Genomic DNA, 21175 nt, shown 5'->3' with positions numbered 1-21175 from the left:
CTGGCTTGCTCATAGCCATCGCCAGACATGTGTTTCCCATAGACTTCCACGATCTTCTAATGTTTAGCATGTTGATTTCAATTGAACACATGTATGCGCAGCAGACAGATGTTACGAATTGGAGACGTCCCCAGGTTGCACCCAGCTACCGCTTCATCATCTCGTGTTCTGCTCTGCCAAAATGCTGGGAACATGTGTTGCGAGCATGGTAGACACAGTGTCTATCATGTGCGATATAATCATATCGAATTTGGTAGAGTTGTAAGAGCAAGGGCTGTGACAGTGTGGGCCGATTGCGGGTGAGGGTTGCTTGTCAGCCCTGTAGATCATGATAGCAACCCACCCACAGTCCATGAGTTGCTGCGTGGACTTGACCAGCCACTCCCCGTCTTTTGGCCACATGCGCCAGTCACAAAATGGCCGTACGACGTATCCTCTGGACTAGACTTGGGTGACGCAGGTACATGCGAGCAGGCGCAATAAGCGTTGTGGCTCTCAGGGTCTTGTGCTCCGCTTCCAGCTGGGCCCGGAAATTTCATGCATCATCCATGTCTTGTGGTAGCGGAGACACTAGCTCCCAGTCGTCTCTGAGGGGTGCTCCATCTCTCCCAGCTTGTTATTCTTGCTCCTGTCTGCTTGTGTCTCGTAAGAGTTAGTTTTTCGCGTCAAAGAATGCCATGTCACACACCGCCGGATGGAGTGCAGCCTCGCTTAACCTACCGGTTGCGGCGGCTTGCGGACAGGCTGAACCCTTGCACCTCAAAGCGCGACCTCGAACTTTCATCAACCTCATTGTCACCCATCAATACACACTGAACAACATCGCGCCGTATCTTGGGAACATGATCGCGAGTCGCAATCTACACATGAACGAGCGCCAGAAGTTTCTCCATCGAGTTTAGTCCCACAGCGCATCTGCCGGCTTCGACGCGTGAAGGCTTGTCCACGTGTTTACGGACCCACTGCAGGAACCCGCCATCAACAATACCGTCACCGAAAGTGTTAAAGAGCAAGAGTTGGAACGCAACGCGCCCGCAATCGCGCAAATAGGACGCGACGAAGTTGGGTCTCTGGCCGAGGTGTAAGTTGGCGCGATTTTCCTACCCATGTCTTTGCGATGTGCCCATGTCTCTCCCATGCATTGCGAGGCTGTATGCACGTGTCGTCCTGAATTCACCTTCACCTCGTCTTCACCGCGCAAATTTTCGCCAGCTGGCTGCAGCTTGGCAGCAGTTGGGCAACCCATTCTGTTGTCTATTGTCTTGTCATTGTCGCGAATCTGTCTTTTTTCTTTGTTCACAGCTATTGTTGGACGACTCCAGTCCTCTGGCGTCTTTTCTTTCTTCTACATGACCGCCCCAGCAACCCAATCTTCCAACGACCAACTACTCACACAACCTCAGCAAGCAATCCAGCCCCCTTCTCCTGTGCTTGGTTTCGATTTTGCTGGCGACACATCACTTCCAGATTTCAACCGCGATCTTGACGAGCTCATCGCCGCCATGTCGCAACGTGCCAATGGTGAGGCGCGCACGCCTGGAGGACGTAACCGTCGCTCAGATCGCCTCAGTCAAAAGGCAAACTCTGTTGTTGCAGATTCAGTTGTCACCAATGCCACAGCTTCCGCCGCAGCGAAACGTACTACAACAACTTTAACCAAGGTCGCCAGTCGCAGATCAAATGCCTATGGCGCGAGCGGTCGTACTGGTGCCCCAGATAAGCTCCCCGCCGCTCCTGCCACAGGATTCGCCCAGGCTATGGAGAACCAGATGGAGAAGTACGCCGACGACGAGGAAGAGGAGGACCATCAAAGCGAACAACAAAACCACGAGGAAGAAGGTGTCGAGGAACTTGGAAGTGAGCGCCAATCGCGCTTCATCAGGCAAAACCGCAACAGTGACAAGTTCTCACCCGACAATGTGCGCAACCCCGGATCAAAGTCAAAGGTCACTCCTGGCTACTCCTTCATCGACAGTGATGACTTCGACCACAGCGATGATGATCTTGCGGCGTCTGTCGGCAATACCACCAAGTCGTTCGGTCTTGCCCACGAGGCTGGTATGCTAGTGTCCCAGGATCCATTCATGGGCTCGCCTTTCGGAAAGCCTGCAGCATCGAACCGCAGACCTGACCTTACAACATCTACCAACAACACAAAGCCGAACGGCATCACTCACGAGCCTGCTACTTCGGGCGCACAAGATCCGTTCGTCAGGCCAGCAGTACCGAATCGCAGGCCCGCCAGTCGCACTGTAAATGGAGCAAGGACCCAAGGACCCACTCCCGTTTTATCTCAAAGTTCTATCCGTAACAGGGTCTCAGTCCAACCTCAGATTCCTACTCCTGCCGAAAATGCCATCAAGGCACCCATCCAAGGACAGTCCCATATCAGGGCAAACGTACAGCGGCCTACTGTTCGCGCTCCGTCAGCTGAAAATGAAGGATCTGTAAGAGATCTAATCGTCGAGGAGCAGACTAGACTTCAACAACAAGGCCCACCATCGCAGTCACAGCGACAGTCAGAGCGACGCCGGCCGCACCAAAAGGACAGGGTCGAGCTCAACGCATGGCTTGGCGATGTTGAGCCAGATGAGGTTGACGAGCCGGTATGGGAATGGAAAAAGCTTATGATTTGGGCGTTTGGTGGATTGGCCGGGTTACTGCTGTTGAGCTACCTTATTTCCTCCGCCATGGTGGCCACGCCGTTCCCCGAATCAGCCGTGCGTACGCCTGGATTGGTGAAGGCTGTGGGCGCTCGAGTCAGTCACACATATGAGAAGATTACCGAGTTCATCCTCCCCCCCACCGAGCACAAACTCACCGAGGCTGAATTGGCTCAAGCGTATAAGAACAACGGCGACGACAACCTCTTGTGGGGCCGCATGTCCAACATCGACAAGCGACACACGCAGCGCTTGGAGGATGTTCGTGCAGATATGCGCACGACAATTGAGGAGCTCAAGCAGGAGCTTCCTGAAGTCATGATTGTTCGCCGTAATGAGGATGGCACTTCTGAAATCACGGATGACTTCTGGATGGCACTGACTGGCAAGACACGTTCAAGCATGGGCGACAAAGAGTGGGCGCGCTACATTGAACAGACCAAGACCAAGCTCGGCGAGCTCTTCGACACCACGGCCCAGCAGGAACGCAGCCACACTGAGAGCTGGCCACAGGCCGTCTCTCGTGATGAGTTCGTCACCTTCATGGAGCGCCGCTACGAGAACTTAACTGCTCAAGTCGACAAGAAGATCGACGAAGCCATCCGAGCCCAGAGCGCTCAGTTCAAGACGATGGTGCAAGCAGAGGCCCGAAAGACCATGATGGACCAAATCCGACTCAACTCTCTTGCGCAAGCCAACCTTGTCGCAAATTACGAACTCCACCTCACCAAACCTAACTACTTTTCTCCTGGTCTAGGCGCCGTTGTCGATCCTGACATGTCTTCCATCACATACAACGACCGAGGTGGTCGACTCCACGGACTTATACGCCGCTGGGCTTTCGTTCCTAATCGCAACCCACCTATGGCAGCGCTGACAAAGTGGGAAGAGCCAGGCGACTGCTGGTGCTCTGCTGGTCAAGCGCCCGTTTCAAGCGGCCAGGCCCAACTCACTGTCAAGATCCCACGTCCTGTCATCCCCAAGCAGGTCACTATCGAACATGTCCCCATGAGCATGATGCCAGCGCGCAACATCTCCAACGCGCCCCGCGACATCGAGCTCTGGGTCCAGACAGACGCGCCCATTAACCCCTACTACTCCCACCGCCAGGTTACCTGCCGCGACCCACCACCACCCAGCTTCGATGGCTCCGCCTGGAAATGCCTCGGATCCTTTAAATACAACATCCACGCGTCCAACCACCTCCAGACGTTCGACCTCGCTGGCGAGCCGTCCGAACCTGTTTCGAAGGCCATGGTACGTGTGACTAGTAATTGGGGTGCGAGCCACACATGCCTGTACCAGGTCAGGCTACACGGGACGGACGCAGAGAAGGACTACGAGTACCCTGTGAGCCTAATGGATTAGGCTCTCGTAATAGCTGGGATGATGTCGTAATGTAGCATGACGGCGTTTATATTGTTTTCTGCAGGATACCTTCGGGTTTTTACGATTGTGTTTGTATACCCAGGATAGTTACAGAGCATTAGGAATTGAAATTTAACTTGACGATTATGAAGTTTGATGGCTACAGTGACTTTTCGAATGAGATTTTTGTATACCTTGGCTCATTGAAGATAGACTGGGTGGACTGAGCTGACTTTGGGGTTACGTTGTTCATGTATTGAGTGCGACTGGCTCACTTTTGTGGCATGCTATCTACTTCGAAACACCCAATGTATCCGCTAGACCCTACTATAGGGAGCACCAACAATTCTTTCTAGACTGTCGTATGCCATCAGGCCCATCTATCGCACAACACCTCCCTTGAGAGTGGGAATGCTACACAGACCGTCCTTGGTCCTCAGCTTAGCTACACCCGTCTTCTTGTCTGCGCCCTCGCCGCTCAATTGTGGTACGACGCCAACATCGAAGCCAACCTCTAGACCATCTGTTGTAGTGAAGCCTGGCTGGATCATCTCCCAGACCTTCTTCTTGGGGTTGAGCACCGGCTCGGGCTCGCCTTCCCAGCCCTCGAAGTAGACGCGGTCGCCGGCCTTGCTCTCCTTGGGGGGATCTACCAGCTCGACTGGTCCCTTGTGGCTGTCCTCACCCTCGGTAACGCGTGGTGACGCAGCGAGCACCATCGCACAGCTCTTGACACCGCGCATAGTGACGGGCTTCAGGTTGCACACTGCGACGATCTTGCGGTTCTGCATCTCAGAAAGGGGAATCAGGCCATTGAGACCCGAACATACGGTGCGCACGACCTGACCTTCGTACTCTGAGGTGTTATCTGTGCCGGGAGCGTCGCCGCATGCGATTGTGGATACGTAGAGCGAGTCGGCGTTGGGGTGGGTCTCGGCCTTGAGGATGTGGCCTACGCGGAGGTCGATGAGGGCGGGAGAGAGGGGCTTCTCGACTGGCGCACTGCGTGTTGTTAGATGGTGTGTAGACGCAGGATAGATACACGACTTACGCTTTCTGGGGCTTGGGCTGCTTCTCTTTCTTTTCCTTCTTTTTCTTTTCAGTAGGCGCACCCTCTGGAACACCGCCAGCTGAGCCACCCGCTGCGTTGCCGACGACTGCAGATGCTACAGCGGAGCCAGCGGCCTCAGCCTTGCCCTTTGCCTTCTCCGCCTTGCTCTTGCCTCCTTGGCCTCCTTGTGCAGCTTGTCCTTGGTCGCCGGTCAGAGTTGTAGCAGTAGCACCAGATGCGGCGGCATTGGCAGCAGCAGCCTCCTTCTCCTTCTTCTTGCGCTCCTTCTCGGCCTTTGCGTCTACTGGCTTAATCTTGAAGACGACGTTGTCCTGGTCAATGTTGACCTTGTCGTCCAGCTTCAGGCCGAAGACAGGCGAGTTCTGGACAAAGTCGACATGACGGACGATGTGGTGGTATCCTTGCTCTCCAGTCCTCTCCTCAGCACTCCATTTCGAGACTACTGGTGCGAGCTTCTGGTAGAGGGCGATGTCTGCGACGGAGGGCTTTGCGCCGAGGACGGTGGTTCGGCTCGAGAGGTGTGTGTTGAGTGACGACAGGCGCTCGGAGGCTTTGGCGGCATCCTCAGAGGAAGAGGCGATGTGGGAGGCAGTGATCAGCCATTGACTGAGTTCGGTCTTCTCGGCGTCGGTGTAGGTGACTTCGGGGTAGAGGGCCTGCGAGGCCTTGACAGCGTCCGTCTCGTCGGCGGCGTTGTTGGGCGCGTGCGTCTTGAGGAAGGTGACCAGGGTCTCGTCGATTGTGGTCATGGTGGGCAGTGGTGCAAAGGTTCGCTGGAAAAAGTTGAGGGCAAGTGGCTGTAGTGGGGTAAAGAAATCCGCCGTAAAGCTACTGGGCGCAGTGACTATGGATCTGCGGGGATGTGTAGGCGGTATGAAGGATGCTCCAGCCTGGCAATATCTGGTCCGTGGTAATTGGGGTCGTCCGATGTGTAATATGCGAGAAAAGGGCGTAGCGGAGGGACAACGGCGAAGATGCATGATTCACGTGAGTCAAATTCAGGTCCTTCGTCACCGCGCGGGGCTCAGAAGCTTCCGCCATGTCGCCGCACAGGCCATCGCGTCTCCCAAGTCGCGTGTCCATCGCATGCATCGCGTCGAGTGCACCTCAAGATGATGCTGTTATGCCGAGGGTTGAGATGCTTCGTGTTATGAACTACTCTCCACGCGTAGATCGTGCTTGATCGTTTCTCGTTCATGCCGCCCGCAGTCCTTCGAGGCCTCAGCATGCGAAAGGAAGAGCCAAACCCCTCAATGTTCTAAGCAGACGATGCTGTAGCCTATGGTATGTCTGTGGAAGGCAAAGAGAGTTTGGATGACGAGTCGTTTGCTGCCTGCGCCCCACGTCTACCTAGGTACAACATGTCGAGCTCTCCTTCCCCGCAACACCATTTTTACACAGCATAGCCATGGCGTCCGAATCGTCACCAGATGTGCCCAAGGGCAGGAAGAGGTTCATTCCTCTGGGTAGGACATTTCCACATACACTGCATGCATGCCAGCTAACGCGCGACAGAAAACAATCCCGATGTCATGTCCGCTCTCGTCCACAAGCTCGGTCTGTCGGAGAAGCTTGCATTCCACGATGTCTTTAGTATAGACGAGCCCGAACTACTTGCTTTCGTACCTCGACCTGCTCACGCCCTCCTCCTCGTCTTCCCCGTCAGCAAGACATACGAGACATTCCGCATGCAGGAAGACAAGGACAAGGCGGAATACCAGGGACATGGCCCAGAGGAGGAGGTCATCTGGTATAAGCAGACTATTGGAAATGCTTGTGGTCTAATCGGATTACTCCACGGTGTCTCCAACGGTTCCGCCCGTGCACACATCAGTCAGTAGCCGCCGTGTTCCGAGACAGCCATCAGACATGCTGACAAAAGCCTTAGAACCCGACTCGAATCTGGCCAAGCTAGTCAACGACGCGATACCCCTCAAACCTGTCCAACGAGCCGACCTCCTCTACGAATCTGAAGCTCTCGAGAGCGCACATCAGAGCGCTGCATCGGGTGGTGATACTGCTGCGCCTGAGGCCGATTCCGACGTCGACCTACACTACGTTTGCTTTATCAAGTCGGACAAGAACCATCTGTGGGAGCTTGACGGTCGGCGGAAAGGTCCTCTTGATCGCGGTGCGCTGGGTCCAGACGAGGATGTCCTGAGCGAAAAGGCTCTTGACCTGGGCGTACGTAGCTTCCTCAAGCGCGAGGCTGAGGCCGGCGGGGGCGAGTTGCGTTTCAGTCTGATCACGCTCGCCGAGTCGTTCTAGGAGGATAACGAGAGGAGGGAATCCCGACAATTCGCTGAAATGTCTTGCGATGAATTCTAAGGTACAAAGCTGCATGGACTGTAGCATGATGTATACACTAGTCTATACTACTTCAAGGAGTATATTACTCTCCTCAGAAGCCATCCACCTTGACTTCTCGTTCCTCCTTGAGCGGTAGATACACCTTCTCCCATAGATCACTCCTCTCGCCAAGATGATACGTCAAGCTCACATCCTGCATACCTGGAGGTGATGAGGAAGAAGAAGCCATGGTTTCGAGTTGTGAGATGATGTTCTCTAGACCCAATGCCTTCCCGGTAGCTTGCGTACTGCCAGCTTCCAGCGAGACATGGACGATGTGAATGTGGAAGTGATAGTATGTCGGTTGATCTACACATCGGTTAGCAACTCTTCACAACAATCTTCCCGGTATTAACTTACAGTGCACGTAAAGCTTCAACTCGTCCCTCTCAAGCTCCGGATAAAGCTTCACAGTTGCTTCAAGCATCTTCTCCCGCATATGCTTCACCCATTCCGTCATATTCTTCTTCAAGTCCCTCACACTCCAGATATCCCTTCGCTCCACGATGCCGAGCAAGTGCAGACTGCCCATCGTCTTACGGTCCCAGTTGAGATCAGGCAAAAGCAAGAAGCCCTCCTCACCCGACTCACGGTAGATAACATCCTCTTGTTCAGTCCGGCCCTCAATGATGTTGAATACCCAGTTCAACGCGCCCTTTTCGCGCTGAGCCTGCATGTACGGCCTCACATACTTTTCGTAAATCTCTGGCGTCTCGGTGACGACCCTTAAGCGCTGTTGCTCGTACTTCTTGACGTGCTTCTCTGTACAAGGATAGATTAGGTTCAATTTGAAGTCCGGAGGTGGGTTCTCGTCGCTAGGGTTGGAGTTTGCGAGGAACCACGCGTAGATGTCATTGGCACCGAGGTTCTTGATGTTACGGAGCGAGGTGGAGAAGCTGTTCAGAATTTCAGGGTTCGTATCGAAGGCAGCGCGCTCAGCGAGTAGGAGACCGGGTTTGGAGTCTATGGTGCCCAGAAGGGAGATGCGACGGCCAGCTTGGTCGGAATTCAAGAGGCGGGTCAGATGGAATCTGGGGATTAGAGCTTCCGCGTGGGCGGCGACATCTGGGGGTGTCGTGGAAGTCATTGTTGGCTATAGGTTGTGAAGTACAATTTCAGCACTAAAGTCATAGTCAGTAAGACTGAACACCTAACAAACATGGCATATTCTATGTATGAGTCAAGCGTCCTCGTCGCGGACTTTCACGCCTACTCAGGTATACGCGTTCGTTCTAACAAGATTGACGATCTTGACAAGTCTAGGAATTTTGAACTTACCAGAAAAAGGTAGTATAGTCCTAAGAACACATGCAAAGTATCCCGCGGTTTCGGCACGATGTGGGGGTGGAGATTGATGCGAGGTCACGTGTCTGCGCGATCTCGCGTATCACTGCAGCAACCAGGGAAGGCGCCCCGATCGACGCCAAGCAAATCGAATGAGGTCACTGAACCCAACCACCCCATCATAGCACGCAACCATCACGACGTCAAACACCTAATAATCACCAAATATCGATCGCAAATACATCAATATGGCACCCAAACGCAAAGCATCGGGCCCAGCGGCCAAATCGCAACAGTCGACTCTCGCATTCCATGGCACGACGAACAGGGTCACAAAGTCCGGCGTAAAAGCACAAGGCGCAAAGAAGAATCTCCTCGAAGCGAAGCTAAAAGACGTCAAGCCGGAGACAATCGACATCTCAGATACCGAGCCGACAACGACGGAAGCTGCGATCATCGAGCAAACAGAACAGGAGGTCAAGGCGCAGGAGGTTGAGAGTACACCAGAGGAGGACCAAGCACGGCGCATATCAGATGCAGCGATCAAGAAGTACTGGACCGCGAAGGAGAAGCAAAGGCGCGCACCAAGGGCGCACCAGGGGGCTCTAAGCTTGCACGAGAAGATCCTCAGGGAGTTCGACATGAGCGCGCACTATGGCGTAAGTTTACTACCCAGCACCCTGCCTTCAGAGCTCCCCCACGTCTTGGTGCACCACTAACACGATTTGCGCTATGTAGCCATGCACCGGAATCGCTCGGTTGAAGCGCTGGAAGCGAGCGCAACGGCTCGATCTCGACCCGCCGATCGAAGTACTCGCGGTCTTGTTGAGGGAGCAGGACGCGGGCGATAAGGACAGGATAGCTGTCCAGCGCTCCATCGTCGATGATATACTGAACTCAAAAGCCGAGCTTGATGTATGAGGATAGGTCTTGGCTTGCGGAGCGCGGATTGCGGGATGGACCCTGTCGGAGTGATACCTTTCCATTATATCTGTAACGTACGAGGATTTGGATACTGAGCTTATGCGAGGAGTTGGGCGTCATGATTGAACGGGATACAACGGTCGTGTATGTATAGCAAGAGGAGTATCGGAAGGCACGCGAGCAGTCACCACCATGTAGACCGGCTGCAGGTTAGCAACCCAACCCAAAAGATCTTACACGAATCCGCTTCACATGTTATGATAACCGATGTCTAGAGCTTCGCGACAGGATGCGCTCCAGAACGTTTTTCTCATCGTGCGTCAGCATGCATCGGGGCTTACGACTCAAATACTTGGGCAGACATAGTAGGCTCGGATCTAGTAAACGAACACAGACACCTGGTCCTGGTCTGCCTCCCTTGCAAACCGATAAGAAGCGACAACGCAATGCGGGGTTATGAGGTCGACTAAACAGTGTGGCCTCGTAAATCGTGTGTAAATAGTACGTCCAAAGCGCATGCAGTCTGCAGCTGGTCGTTTGACAGCCATGAGGAGGCTCCAGACTCTAGTCTCGTCGGCGGCTCCAGAGCGCCAAAAGACGCGGGGTTGATCGGCAATCGCTCGATGAAGCTCCAGACTTCAAGCTCGCGTGTTGGGTGGCAATTGCTGAGCTGCACGCCAGTGGGGCATGATGCTGGATCCGCATGCGAATGGCACACTAACTGTCAGCCCGATTCCACGCTGCCGGCGACGTCCTTGTTAGCGGGACGTGAGCTCTATAGTGGCTAGTTTAGCATGCACACTGCGTGCCCTCATATCTCCGCACGCATCCTTGCCCAGTCTGCCAGACCCACCCACTGGCATCCTTATCGCCCTTGGACAACTGCGCCGTGATGCTGCCGAATCCCAGCGGCTGTCATGGAGCAGGAACAGCTTCTGTGCATGCCCCGTGTGCGGTGTCGTCTACACGGGCCAACGATTGCAGAGCTGTCGGAGCAGGCATTGCATGGTGGCGCGCACCACGAAGCTGGGTTGGGTGAATTAAAACGGCGCCTTGTCGAATGCTGGGAAAGTCAGATAGCGGGGAACCACTAGAGACGCCCATATCCCTCGTCGTGGCTACAACCTCCATCGACGCCCCTCGCCCCTCCATGTTTTCTTCTTTCTTCTCGACTTAATTCAGTTCAATCCATTCCCCGCAATTCTTCACTTCACCTGTCCTCACATTATGTTCACCGTCGCGCTGTAGGTCGTACCTTCCTGCAAAGGGTCGCAACTTCTCGACGGCCCTCGTGCTTACCTCTTTGACCCCGGCTGTTGATCAACTCAACAACTAACGTGCGCCGTCTCCCCAAACTTTCATCGCGGTAGGTCCCACAGCTCGAGGCATAAGACGCCCTTCGGTCCCGTGTACTGATCATTGCGCGACAGATCACTCCTGTCACTCCACTCTGTCGTGATACGCACGCTCCTGCTGTACATTGGTGGTCCTCTGACCCCTCCGCTGCATCTCTTTGATTGGGAAGGGACCATCACCATTAGCCAGCCTATTGCTATTGCAAGGAGCCTGCCCAATTGATCCCTCGCCCACCACAGGCCCTTCACACGTTGCGTGCCTTCGACCACATTCTAATCCCCAAGCCTTGGACTTGTCAACATGGCTGCTGCTGTCGCCAGATATCCTTCTATGCCCGGTCGTTCTTCGACACCTCCACCGCACCTGTCGCTCAACACCTCTTCTCGTGGTACGCCTACTGCCATTCCCAACAAGCACATCCCGGAGTGCTCTCCTGGTGGTCTCCCTGCAACTCCCCCAGCATCGCCCCCGCGCCAGGACAGTCTTATTGAAACCTCTTCAATCACATACCCGCCAGATGCATACTGTTCACTCTACTCGGATGACCCGCCCGTGTACACTATCACCGCGGATCGCATGGCGGAGGCCCTAGAGCACATTGCAACGCAGCCGCTTCCGAACCCCGACCAAGTCTTTCCGTGGATGCATGGTCTTCACTCCGAGAATCAGATACAGCTTGCTTTCTTCTCTTCTCGTCGCAGAAGCGGTCGAAAAGTTCCTAGATGCATTCGCAGTATTACTGTCGTCAAGACCGGCGGGAACCTGTCAGCTTCCAAGCTCAAGGGCGCAATTGCACCGGATGAGCTACTGGAATCGGTGTCTTCTGATACACCCAGGTTCATTGAATGTGACCCCAAGGATGGTTTTTCTGTGCGCAACTTCCAGATCCAGGCCTGCAAACTGGCTATGGTGTCAGACATCATAGTATACGGCGACCACAAAACCAAGCCGCAAGACACGATTGCGCTTGCTCAGAAGATTTCCAGGGCGCAGAGGCAGTATGAAGCAAGGAACGGATTTCCGCATTGCCTGTTCAACACCTTCATGCTCTCAGGTACGATCAGTGACTGCTGTAAAGTGTACAAAACTAATAAGCTCAGATCCCTTTGCATCCATGCAGGAGAAGTACCCAAAGCTGGTTGCTATCAATTCTACGGGCGATATGACAGGAGAGATTGCCGATTTCTGTAAGTTGGTATGCGATAGAAGATGACTCACCGCTGACATGAACATACAGTCTATTGGGAACGATACGAGATGAGTGCGATGTCTAAAGCAACTGAGATCAGCAACAACGTTTTCCTGGGACCAACGCCTGACCAGGCACTACATCCGGATTGCGTGGGCGAAGAAGGCTACGATATGCTGATTGAGGCGACCGATCTTGCGCATGTACCCGAATCGCGCTCGCTCCGAGCTCTCCGCATGGGTCTGGAACGAGTTCACCGCAAGTCTACCCTGCACATGGAATTTCCCTCATCCGGAAGCATCATGCCTCCTACATGGGCGCATGGCGAAGTTGACGGCCTGATGGAAATGTGCAAATGGATGTACGAGCTGGCGAACCCACAAGAGGTCCGGCGGTCGAAGCGAAGACGGGAAGAAGAAGACGAAGCTATAGAGATGGACGACATTGCTGCGCCACGCAAATTTTTGATACACTGCACAGATGGCTATACCGAGACGACACTTCTGGCCTTGGCTTACTTCATGTATGCAGAAGGTCTACCTGTTCACGATGCTTGGATTCAAATGCATCGCGACAAAGGCCGCAACTTCTTCGCATACCCTTCAGATGTTGCTCTTCTAACAGCGATTCAACCTCGAATCCTTCAAGACTCTCCTCGCTTCAACCAGAGTGTTCTGAATCTTTCCGAACCACGCTGGCTTTCGAAGCTCGACGGCAGTCTGCCCAGTCGGATCTTGCCTTACATGTACCTCGGCAACCTTGGACACGCTAACAACCCGGAGCTCCTCCGCGCTATGGGCATTAACCGCATCCTGAGTGTTGGAGAACCGCTTTCTTGGCCCGAAGACGTCAAGAAGAAGCTCGACTGGCCTGCCGAGAACTTCCTGATGGTCGACCGAGTTCAGGACAATGGCGTAGATCCTCTCTGGGGCGAGTTTGAGCGTTGCCTGAAATTCATTGGTGAGTGGCATGACTCCACGCTGAGACTCGCATAACTGACCTTTTGTAGAAGCAGGCAAGAAAGAGGGAGGCGCTACTTTAGTGCATTGCCGTGTCGGCGTGTCGCGTTCTGCAACAATTTGTATTGCTGAAGTCATGAACGAGATGGGCCTATCCTTCCCTCGTGCCTAGTAAGTAATGAGCTGTCTTCCATTTGACCCAGACTAACTTAGTTCCAGCTGCTTTGTTCGGGCACGACGACTTAATGTTATAATTCAACCACACCTTCGATTCACTTACGAACTTCTTAAGTGGGAAGAGTACCAGCGTCAACGACGCAATGAGCCTCTTCGCCGCGACCTGGAGTGGGCAACAGTTGCGCGCGAAATCGCGCTGATGAACAAGCCCTACTCCAGATAACGACTTCTACGAACTCTCCGACCTCTCTGCTCGATATGACTCACGACGATACGATACGACTCGTACATGTACGATTACAGGCCATCAAGCCTTTGAGCTGCCTATTCTGTTCAGGATGATCCATCATCCCTTGTGTGCGATATGGGCGTTTGCAATTCCTTCGTCCTGCTCTGCCATGATCTTTCCTTCTACTTCCGATGTTTGCGTTGATTTTGTCCTGCGACCCTGCTGTTTTGCACTACGGATCTGAGCCTGGTTTCGCGTTGTCTGGTCTACTTTTGCGAAACTGTGGTCGCAGGATTTTGCTGTACTGGTTGTCTGTCATTCTGGGTCTGCGGTCTGGATGTCAATGGATTATGGGGTCAAAGGGCTGTGGGCATCTTTCATCACTGACTTTCTCCATCCATGTATTACTGTCTCGATCCACTGCAGCGCACCTAGCGCTGCTGCATCGATTGTCGATTTGTGGGCTGATGTTCGGACGAATCATGGAGTACTGGGTCTCAAGTCACTTTATGGCGTATACACTTCTAGTCGTAACAACAAGACCTCTTCTTTCTCCGTGTCTCGACATGCGTTGCAGTGCTGTTCCCGTCTTCTTTTCACTTTGACCAGAGCTTTCCCCTCTTCCCACCACTGCATGGCACACCTTTCACAGGCAAGGACGACGAAGCTCCTGTTCACTCTCCAAGGGTCTTCACGATAGGCACGACTGTGCAGTTCATCAGATGTACATCACGAGGGTAGGAGATCATGTGTGAAGCGGTTATTGATGTCCATCAAAGTCATGTTGTCTACTCCTTGCCCCCAAGATACCTGTAGACTACTGAAAAGTCTTTGCCCTTGCAGTTTTCGGCTTTCTCGCAAGCATCGTAGAGCGCTCTGGCTGGTTCTCCCAGCGCAAGCTTGACACCAGCTTCATCAGCAGCCTTCAATGCAAGCTTAAGATCTTTGCTGGCGAGGCCTATGCCAAACCCTCCTTCGTAGCCTCTGCTTGCAGGAGCGCCCTCAATGACACCGGGAACAGGATTGTTGACCTCACTGGGCCAGCACTTGCCGGTCGCTGTGTTGATCATACCGGCTAGTGCTTTGGGGTCAAGACCCCATTTCACACCCATACTCATTGCTTCTGCCGTCGCAATGTTGTTGAGTGCGAGCAAATAGTTGTTGGCAAGCTTGCCCTTGAGACCGGCACCTGGTCCACCAAGGTGAACCACTCTCCGCCCCATTAATGACAGGACTTTAGTGGCACCTTCAACTGCCTCAGGCGGCGCACCGATCATGAAGGTGAGCGTACCAGCCTGTGCACCAACGACACCACCAGACATCGGCGCATCAATGAACTTTCCTTGACCAGTGGAGTGAGCAGCTTCCGCTACCTCACCAGAGGTCATGGGATCGATGGTTGAGCAGTCGATGAAGAACCGTTCTTTGTTGATAGAGCTGTCTGAAAGAAGAGTAGCTGGTTCCAGCATCTCCTTGAAGACTGCCTTGACATGCTTGGGTTCTGGCAAGGATGTAACGATAGTTTCCTGCAACACTGTCAGTGGACTGCACTCGAAGTATTTGACGAGAAGATGTGTTGTTTATAAAGCATCAGAGGATTGGCTATAATTTTTGTGTAATCAGGAGAAGGGCCACGAATGGCCCCCAACTTAGATCATTGATAGAACAATTAATTCATCACGAGAGTGCTGGAGGTAGTGGAAGAGGTATACGTACGGCTTTTTCAGCGACTTCTCGTACGTTCTCAGCCACTCGTACGCCTTGTGGATGCTCCTCGAGGAATTGCTGTGTAGCTGCGGTATTGACATCGTGCACGAAGAGTGTGTCTTCAGCCGGTATCTTCGCTCTGAGGTTCTTCGCCATGGGATAACCTGTATACGATGTCAGTAAATGACAGTCATGTGAGCTGCCATAGTACTAACCCATGCGTCCCAGTCCTATGAACCCCCATGTAGCCTGCAGGTTGTGGGAGCTCGAGAAGCATCTCCGCGCGCTCTGGCGGGCCGTTGAAGGTGTTGATCTCCGCAGAGGCGAAGCTAGCGCCGAGACTGTCCGCATCTTGTGATATGGTATGAGGAAGGGTATCTGGGTAGTTGAGTTTGGCAATGTGTTGCGGAGAGCGGTTGGAAGCGGTCTCCGCACTCATGGATCGCGTTCAGCCGAGGTCGCGGTCCAATGCAGCAGCACCCGTACGTGGGGCTAGCAGCATGCGTGAATGCATCGTGAATAGTGCGACCCTGGCCCCAAGGCTGCTGGAGCTGGTCTTCCGTGAGGTGCCCGTGAAGCTTGGGACTAAAGATGAGTGGGTGGGTGGGTGGGAGCTCAGAGAAAATTACAGGCTGGCGGAAAAGTAATTCCGGCCGAAGCGCGCTACGTCCAATTCGTTGAGGCACGGGCGTTCACTATGAGCGCTCTTCACCCCAACACGACGACAGACTTTACGGGTGTTTGAAGACTCTTATATGTCGGTATTCTACTATATGACTATCACGTGTAGTGATGCCAAAGCGTAAATATGAAGATCAGACCGTCTTCGCGCTGAGACCTGTGGAGGACCTTCGAGCTTTCGTTCATGCCCTCTCGATTTCGGGGTTGGGTCCTCCTCCCAAATCCTCCTCCTCGTACGGCGAGAACCTCGTGTCTACGATATGAAGAGCGCTTTTCTGATCTTTCGAGCTCCGATATGGCCATCGAAATACCATTTGGTTGTGAGGGCTGATCTGACAAGTCGCAAGTCCGCCAGCCTCATTTTCTCCGCTGTCGCTGCGGTTCTGTTCCTCACGCCTATCTATGATCGCTTTCCAATTTACCCATTGACTATAAATGGGCGGAATACCTGGATCGGCGGGATCGACATGTTCACCCTCTGCAGACGACCGCTCTTCAATTACCAACTCTGCTTCGTAGTCCAGGAGTTCACGAAGCTGCTCTCTAGCCTTAGGAAGTATCGCGACATGTACCACGTCCTCGTGCCGCCCATGATGGGGTTGCCACGTGCGCTTAATTCGGCCCACGCCTCTTATCTCCATGCGCCTGATATGCGGCCATGGAGCGCCTAGCAAAACAGGCAGCACATGTTGTACAAAAAGCGAGTCCATTGGACGTGGTCCATCTGTCTGCCCTCTCTCACGGCCCCTCTGAGGTCCGGACGACGTCCTGCTACCTTCACATTGTTCGAAGAAGAGATTGCAAAGAGTGTTGCGTGCCGACACCAGAAATCGTGCCCATGAGCGATACAGTGATGTATCTTGAGGACTTGGATGGCAACCCGAAGCAGGCCCCGCTATAATGATATCAAGAGAATTCAGGGCGATTTGGCGGGCTGCGAGCGTATCAAGGGTGCCGGCCAGTACTTGCTCGTTTGGTCGCATCCGCAGTCTAGCACGATTCGCATCGATATACCTGCGGAGCTCTTGAAGATTATTCGAAGCTGCCGGTACCAGTGCAGGCTCCACTGTATCTGAGACAAGGCTTGCAAGTCTCGATGCGGATGACTTGGGGTTGGGATTCCAAGCTGGCTCAAGCTCCGCCCATAGCTTGAGGTCATTCAGTTTCAAGCTCTCGAGCCGTGAACCCCCGATAATACTCGTAACAAGTTCGCGCGTCATTCGTCCGCTTAGTCGGATGGATTGAGCACCATGGAAGAGTTGTGTTGGCAAAGTGGCCTCCCGCCACGGTCTTTGTTTCTTAAAGTCAGCCCAGTGATATATGTGTATCCGTGAGTCTTACCTGAGCCAACACAGGTCGACGTTCATCACATGCGCGAAGCTACGAAATGTTCGCCAAACAATTTCTGACAGCGTCAAGATCCTTCCCCAATTATCAAAGCTATACCTGGGTAGCTTACCATCTTCTGGTGGGAATTGCTCCCGTTCGTTGCTGAGAGTGCTTTCGTGTTTTCCATCCCGGCTCCTTCTGGTTTCTTTATCGTAGAACCTTTTCCATAGCAGGCTTCGCTTCTCGGTTGTGCTAAGTCGAACCCCGGGTCCAGGTTCGCGTACCATGCGCATGCCGCAGGTACATGCAGCCCAACCCTGCTCAGCATAAAGATTACGCCAGTAATGAGTTTGCGCGTCGAGAAGCTCTCGAGAATAGGTAATGTTTTGGTAAGTGTCAAGAACTGTCCAGTGTAGTTCACGTACATAATTTCCGTAGGTAGGTTTCTCGGCAATGGTCCTCACCAACAGCTCCTGCTTCCTCGCAGTGATTTTATCGATAACGATCCATTCCCTAGCGAGAGATCTCGAAGATACCATGGCATTTCGGCCTGTAGCACGTCGCCCGATCGATTTCTCGCTGTAAACTTCGTAGGGACATTCGACAGTGGCACTGTGGGTGCTTAGATCGAGGGTTCGAAAAAGCTCCGGTAGCTGGAGACTGGTCAGAAAAGCTAGCAGATGAGAGCAGAAGCAAGCTGTACCAGTTTGTTGTGGAGAAGGCGACATGTCTCGCTGAGGTGCTTGATGTCTGTGTGCGAACACCAATGCACTATATCTATGAGGAGTTCAGCTGGCAATTCCGAGAGATTCGCCATGACAGGGAAACTAAATCGTTGAAACTGCAAGGTAACGAGTGGTCGAGTGAATGGCAGACATTCTTAGGAAGCAAAGAATGCGGGGTGCGGCGTAAGCTTCAGTTTCCTGAAACCTGCAGCTGTGCTTATCTTATAAATCATACGCTTCTCTAAGATTCTGTGCGTTTAACCCTTGCGCTAGCGCTGCGCTAACGCGCTAGCGCAGCGCTAAAAACTTCTTAAAGCTACTAAGCTAATTATAGCCTAGAAAATAAAGGTATTAAACACTATAAAACTTTTAGACTAATAAGTAAGCTTAAACGCAAATCTCTATAAAGCGTCTAAGAGAAAATAGTACTAATATTAGTAATATAGATTTTAGCGTTATAATAATACACTATTATTACTTTAACTCTATACTTTACTTACGCTATAATATTACTTTATTATATTAGATACACTATTTAATAGCGCTTGTTACGCTCTTTTAACTATATCTAAAATATCTATTATTACTATACCTAGTTTACCTACTTACGCGTTACTTTTTCTATTAATACCTATATTATTACTACTATTCTTTCTCTAGTCTCTAAGCTTATAATATCTTAGTTAAACGTGTACGCCTACGCTATATCTAAGGTATAGGTAGAACAAAGCCTATAATAAGCGTAGTAATAATAAGTTAATAAATACTACTAAAAAGACTGTAATAGAAGATAATGCTAGCGAATAGACTTATTATACCTAGCGCCTATATATACAGCAGGTATCTACGTAGCGTAAGTTAACTTAAGTAGTTAAAGTTCTTTAATAATATAAATAGTTATTCTAGAACTTTGTCTACGCGTAGGTAATAGAGTAGTATATAATAGATAGTATAAGAGCTAGTAGTTATAAGAGATAATAACAAACGCTGCTTAAGGTAGTGCGCACTCTATAGTTAGATTATAGTATCTATAGTAAGAATATACTATTAGCTTATAGGTATAAGTTATTATAACTTATAGAAGAAAAAGTATTTAGTACATTTAAAGCTAGTATAAGTATTAATATAGTTAATTACTATGCTGCTATGTAAGCTATTAAGAAACACGCACCTACCTAGTACGCGTTTATCTTTTGCTATTTAGAAAATAAGAGGTAAAAGAAGGCCTTAAAAAACTATAAGGCGCTATAGTAGTAACTTTACTTTATTACTAGTATAGTGTACTTCTTGCGCGTAAAAAAGAGGTTAAACACGCTGTCTACCTATATTAGTCTCTATTTATAGAGATCTAGCGTACACTAACGCGTTATTAAGGTTCTTACTAGCTTTAGTATATACTATACGTACTATTATATTAATAGTAGAATAGGCAAGATTAGTTAACTTGCGTAGGTAAGGCACTCTTTTTATATAACTTCTTCTAGTATATAAACTTCTATAATGTTATTAAAACTTCTATAATCTTTTAGAATCTTCTATTTATATATTATTTATTAACTCTAGTAGTAGAGTTAATTATAAGCGTAGGTACATAATCTCTATATAGTTATTATATATAATAATATTAACTTTATAGATTATAAACAATATAAGAACGCTAGTTATACAGTAAGCTATTAAGCTTTTACTAATATAGCCTTTGTTATATATAATAAGTTACCTACTAATAGACTTATCTAAAATATATATAATCTATCTATACCTCTTTCTCTCTGCAATATTATAACTAGTCTAGCGTTAACTAGAGGTAATAATATTAGGCATTATATATTTAGCTTACTTATTACTAATATAGTCTAACGCTTATATCTAGAGAGCGTAAAGGCAGTATTTAATTGCAATAGTAACTCTTTCTATCTAGCTTTCTCTGTTATTAAATAGTTACTGCCTTACGTTACTTAGTACTAGCAATTTACTAGTATTCTATAGAATAAGAGTACTATTAAGAGTACGTATACTGTGTATAAAGATATATTCTTGCATTAGTTAGGCTTAAAGGCTACTAACAAGCCTAGCAAAGTTAATAACTTTACTTATTACCTTATATTATGTTATAGAGACTAGCTTACTACTAACTATATATAGTCTACTTTATAGAAGTAGCGTTGCGTAGAGCTACTATATAATAGATAGTAGTAGATTTAACTACTTTCTGCCTAGTTCTATGTCTAGATAAACTTGTTAGCTACTATTATCTGTACCTATTAAGTAGCTAATTCTAGTTTTTACACTATATACTCTCTTATTACTAATATAACGCGTTAGAACTGTTTATATAGTACTAGAGACAATATAAAGTACTACTTAATAGAGCTAGTTATTACCTAGAGGTTTACTTTATAGGTTAGAGCACTCTTTTACGTAGCTATAAGAGACTACAGACTACTACTAGTTAATACTAAGTAGAATCTCTAGCGTAAGGTAGTTAGAAACGCTATATTCTACTTATTAGCGCTGTAATTTATAGAGCTTGTTAAAGACGTTTAATCTACTACCTTTACCTTATTAGCTTAGACGTCTTCTAGCTTAGACGTTAACTTCTATACTATATATTAGCTTCTACAGAAGGTTAAGCTATTCTTAACACTACGCTATATAGTTAAGTATAGTAATATTAGTATGCTATAGCGCTTAGTAGATTCTCTTATTATTATATTTTTAGAGGTAAAGTAGTATAACTATAGTAGAGAGATACTATATTATTAATAGTATCTATTCTTTGTAAATACGCCTATTCTCTAGTAGTTAATATTATTATTAGGTCTTATAAACTAGTATAGGTAGCAGTCTACCTTTAAGGCTATTAATCTATACCTTAAGTACCTTAACTATAGTTATAAGCTTAACCTCTGCAACTAAAAGAACTCTACGCATAACTTTAATATTATGTTCTAGTAGCAAGCTCTTTGTAACGTGTATCTAGGCAAACTCTACACTAAACTTAAGTATTAGTATAGAGAATCTATATTAGGTAAGCACATAAGTAATAGAGCTATTTATAATATATTCTTTCTTAGTTAGAACCTATTCTTAGATAAGTATACTAGCTATTACGCTTCTGTTAACGCTAGTAGTAGAATATATAATTCTGCAGACATCTAAT

General features: G+C 49.9%; 6 protein-coding genes across 6 annotated transcripts; 4 read left to right on the top strand and 2 right to left on the bottom strand.

Moving 5' to 3' along the window:
- Positions 1-1349: 1349 nt before the first annotated feature.
- Positions 1350-4031, top strand: J4E84_004121 (uncharacterized protein; the record flags this gene model as incomplete). Its single annotated transcript, XM_049386729.1, has 1 exon — positions 1350-4031. One exon carries the CDS (start codon positions 1350-1352, stop codon positions 4029-4031), a length of 2682 nt encoding a protein of 893 aa, XP_049245499.1.
- Positions 4032-6511: 2480 nt separating this feature from the next.
- Positions 6512-7371, top strand: J4E84_004120 (uncharacterized protein; the record flags this gene model as incomplete). Its single annotated transcript, XM_049386728.1, has 3 exons — positions 6512-6569; positions 6619-6936; positions 6992-7371. The coding sequence occupies 3 exons, from the start codon at positions 6512-6514 to the stop codon at positions 7369-7371; spliced, it is 756 nt and encodes a 251-aa protein (XP_049245498.1).
- Positions 7372-7504: 133 nt separating this feature from the next.
- J4E84_004119 (uncharacterized protein) lies at positions 7505-8539 on the bottom strand (the record flags this gene model as incomplete). The annotated part of the gene is made up of 2 exons (XM_049386727.1): positions 7505-7761; positions 7813-8539. 2 exons carry the CDS (start codon positions 8537-8539, stop codon positions 7505-7507), a joined length of 984 nt encoding a protein of 327 aa, XP_049245497.1.
- A 445-nt stretch (positions 8540-8984) lies between these two features.
- J4E84_004118 (uncharacterized protein) lies at positions 8985-9657 on the top strand (the record flags this gene model as incomplete). The annotated part of the gene is made up of 2 exons (XM_049386726.1): positions 8985-9395; positions 9475-9657. The coding sequence occupies 2 exons, from the start codon at positions 8985-8987 to the stop codon at positions 9655-9657; spliced, it is 594 nt and encodes a 197-aa protein (XP_049245496.1).
- A 1659-nt stretch (positions 9658-11316) lies between these two features.
- Positions 11317-13564, top strand: J4E84_004117 (uncharacterized protein; the record flags this gene model as incomplete). Its single annotated transcript, XM_049386725.1, has 5 exons — positions 11317-12070; positions 12117-12203; positions 12254-13165; positions 13215-13335; positions 13384-13564. 5 exons carry the CDS (start codon positions 11317-11319, stop codon positions 13562-13564), a joined length of 2055 nt encoding a protein of 684 aa, XP_049245495.1.
- A 794-nt stretch (positions 13565-14358) lies between these two features.
- Positions 14359-15496, bottom strand: J4E84_004116 (uncharacterized protein; the record flags this gene model as incomplete). Its single annotated transcript, XM_049386724.1, has 3 exons — positions 14359-15096; positions 15287-15441; positions 15493-15496. 3 exons carry the CDS (start codon positions 15494-15496, stop codon positions 14359-14361), a joined length of 897 nt encoding a protein of 298 aa, XP_049245494.1.
- Between the last annotated feature and the right edge of the window lie 5679 nt (positions 15497-21175).

The sequence above is a fragment of the Alternaria hordeiaustralica genome, assembly GCF_023758085.1.
Source record: "Alternaria hordeiaustralica strain BMP 2776 chromosome Unknown scaffold_6, whole genome shotgun sequence".
NCBI lineage: Eukaryota > Fungi > Ascomycota > Dothideomycetes > Pleosporales > Pleosporaceae > Alternaria > Alternaria hordeiaustralica.
This window is presented reverse-complemented; position numbering and strand designations above follow the sequence as displayed.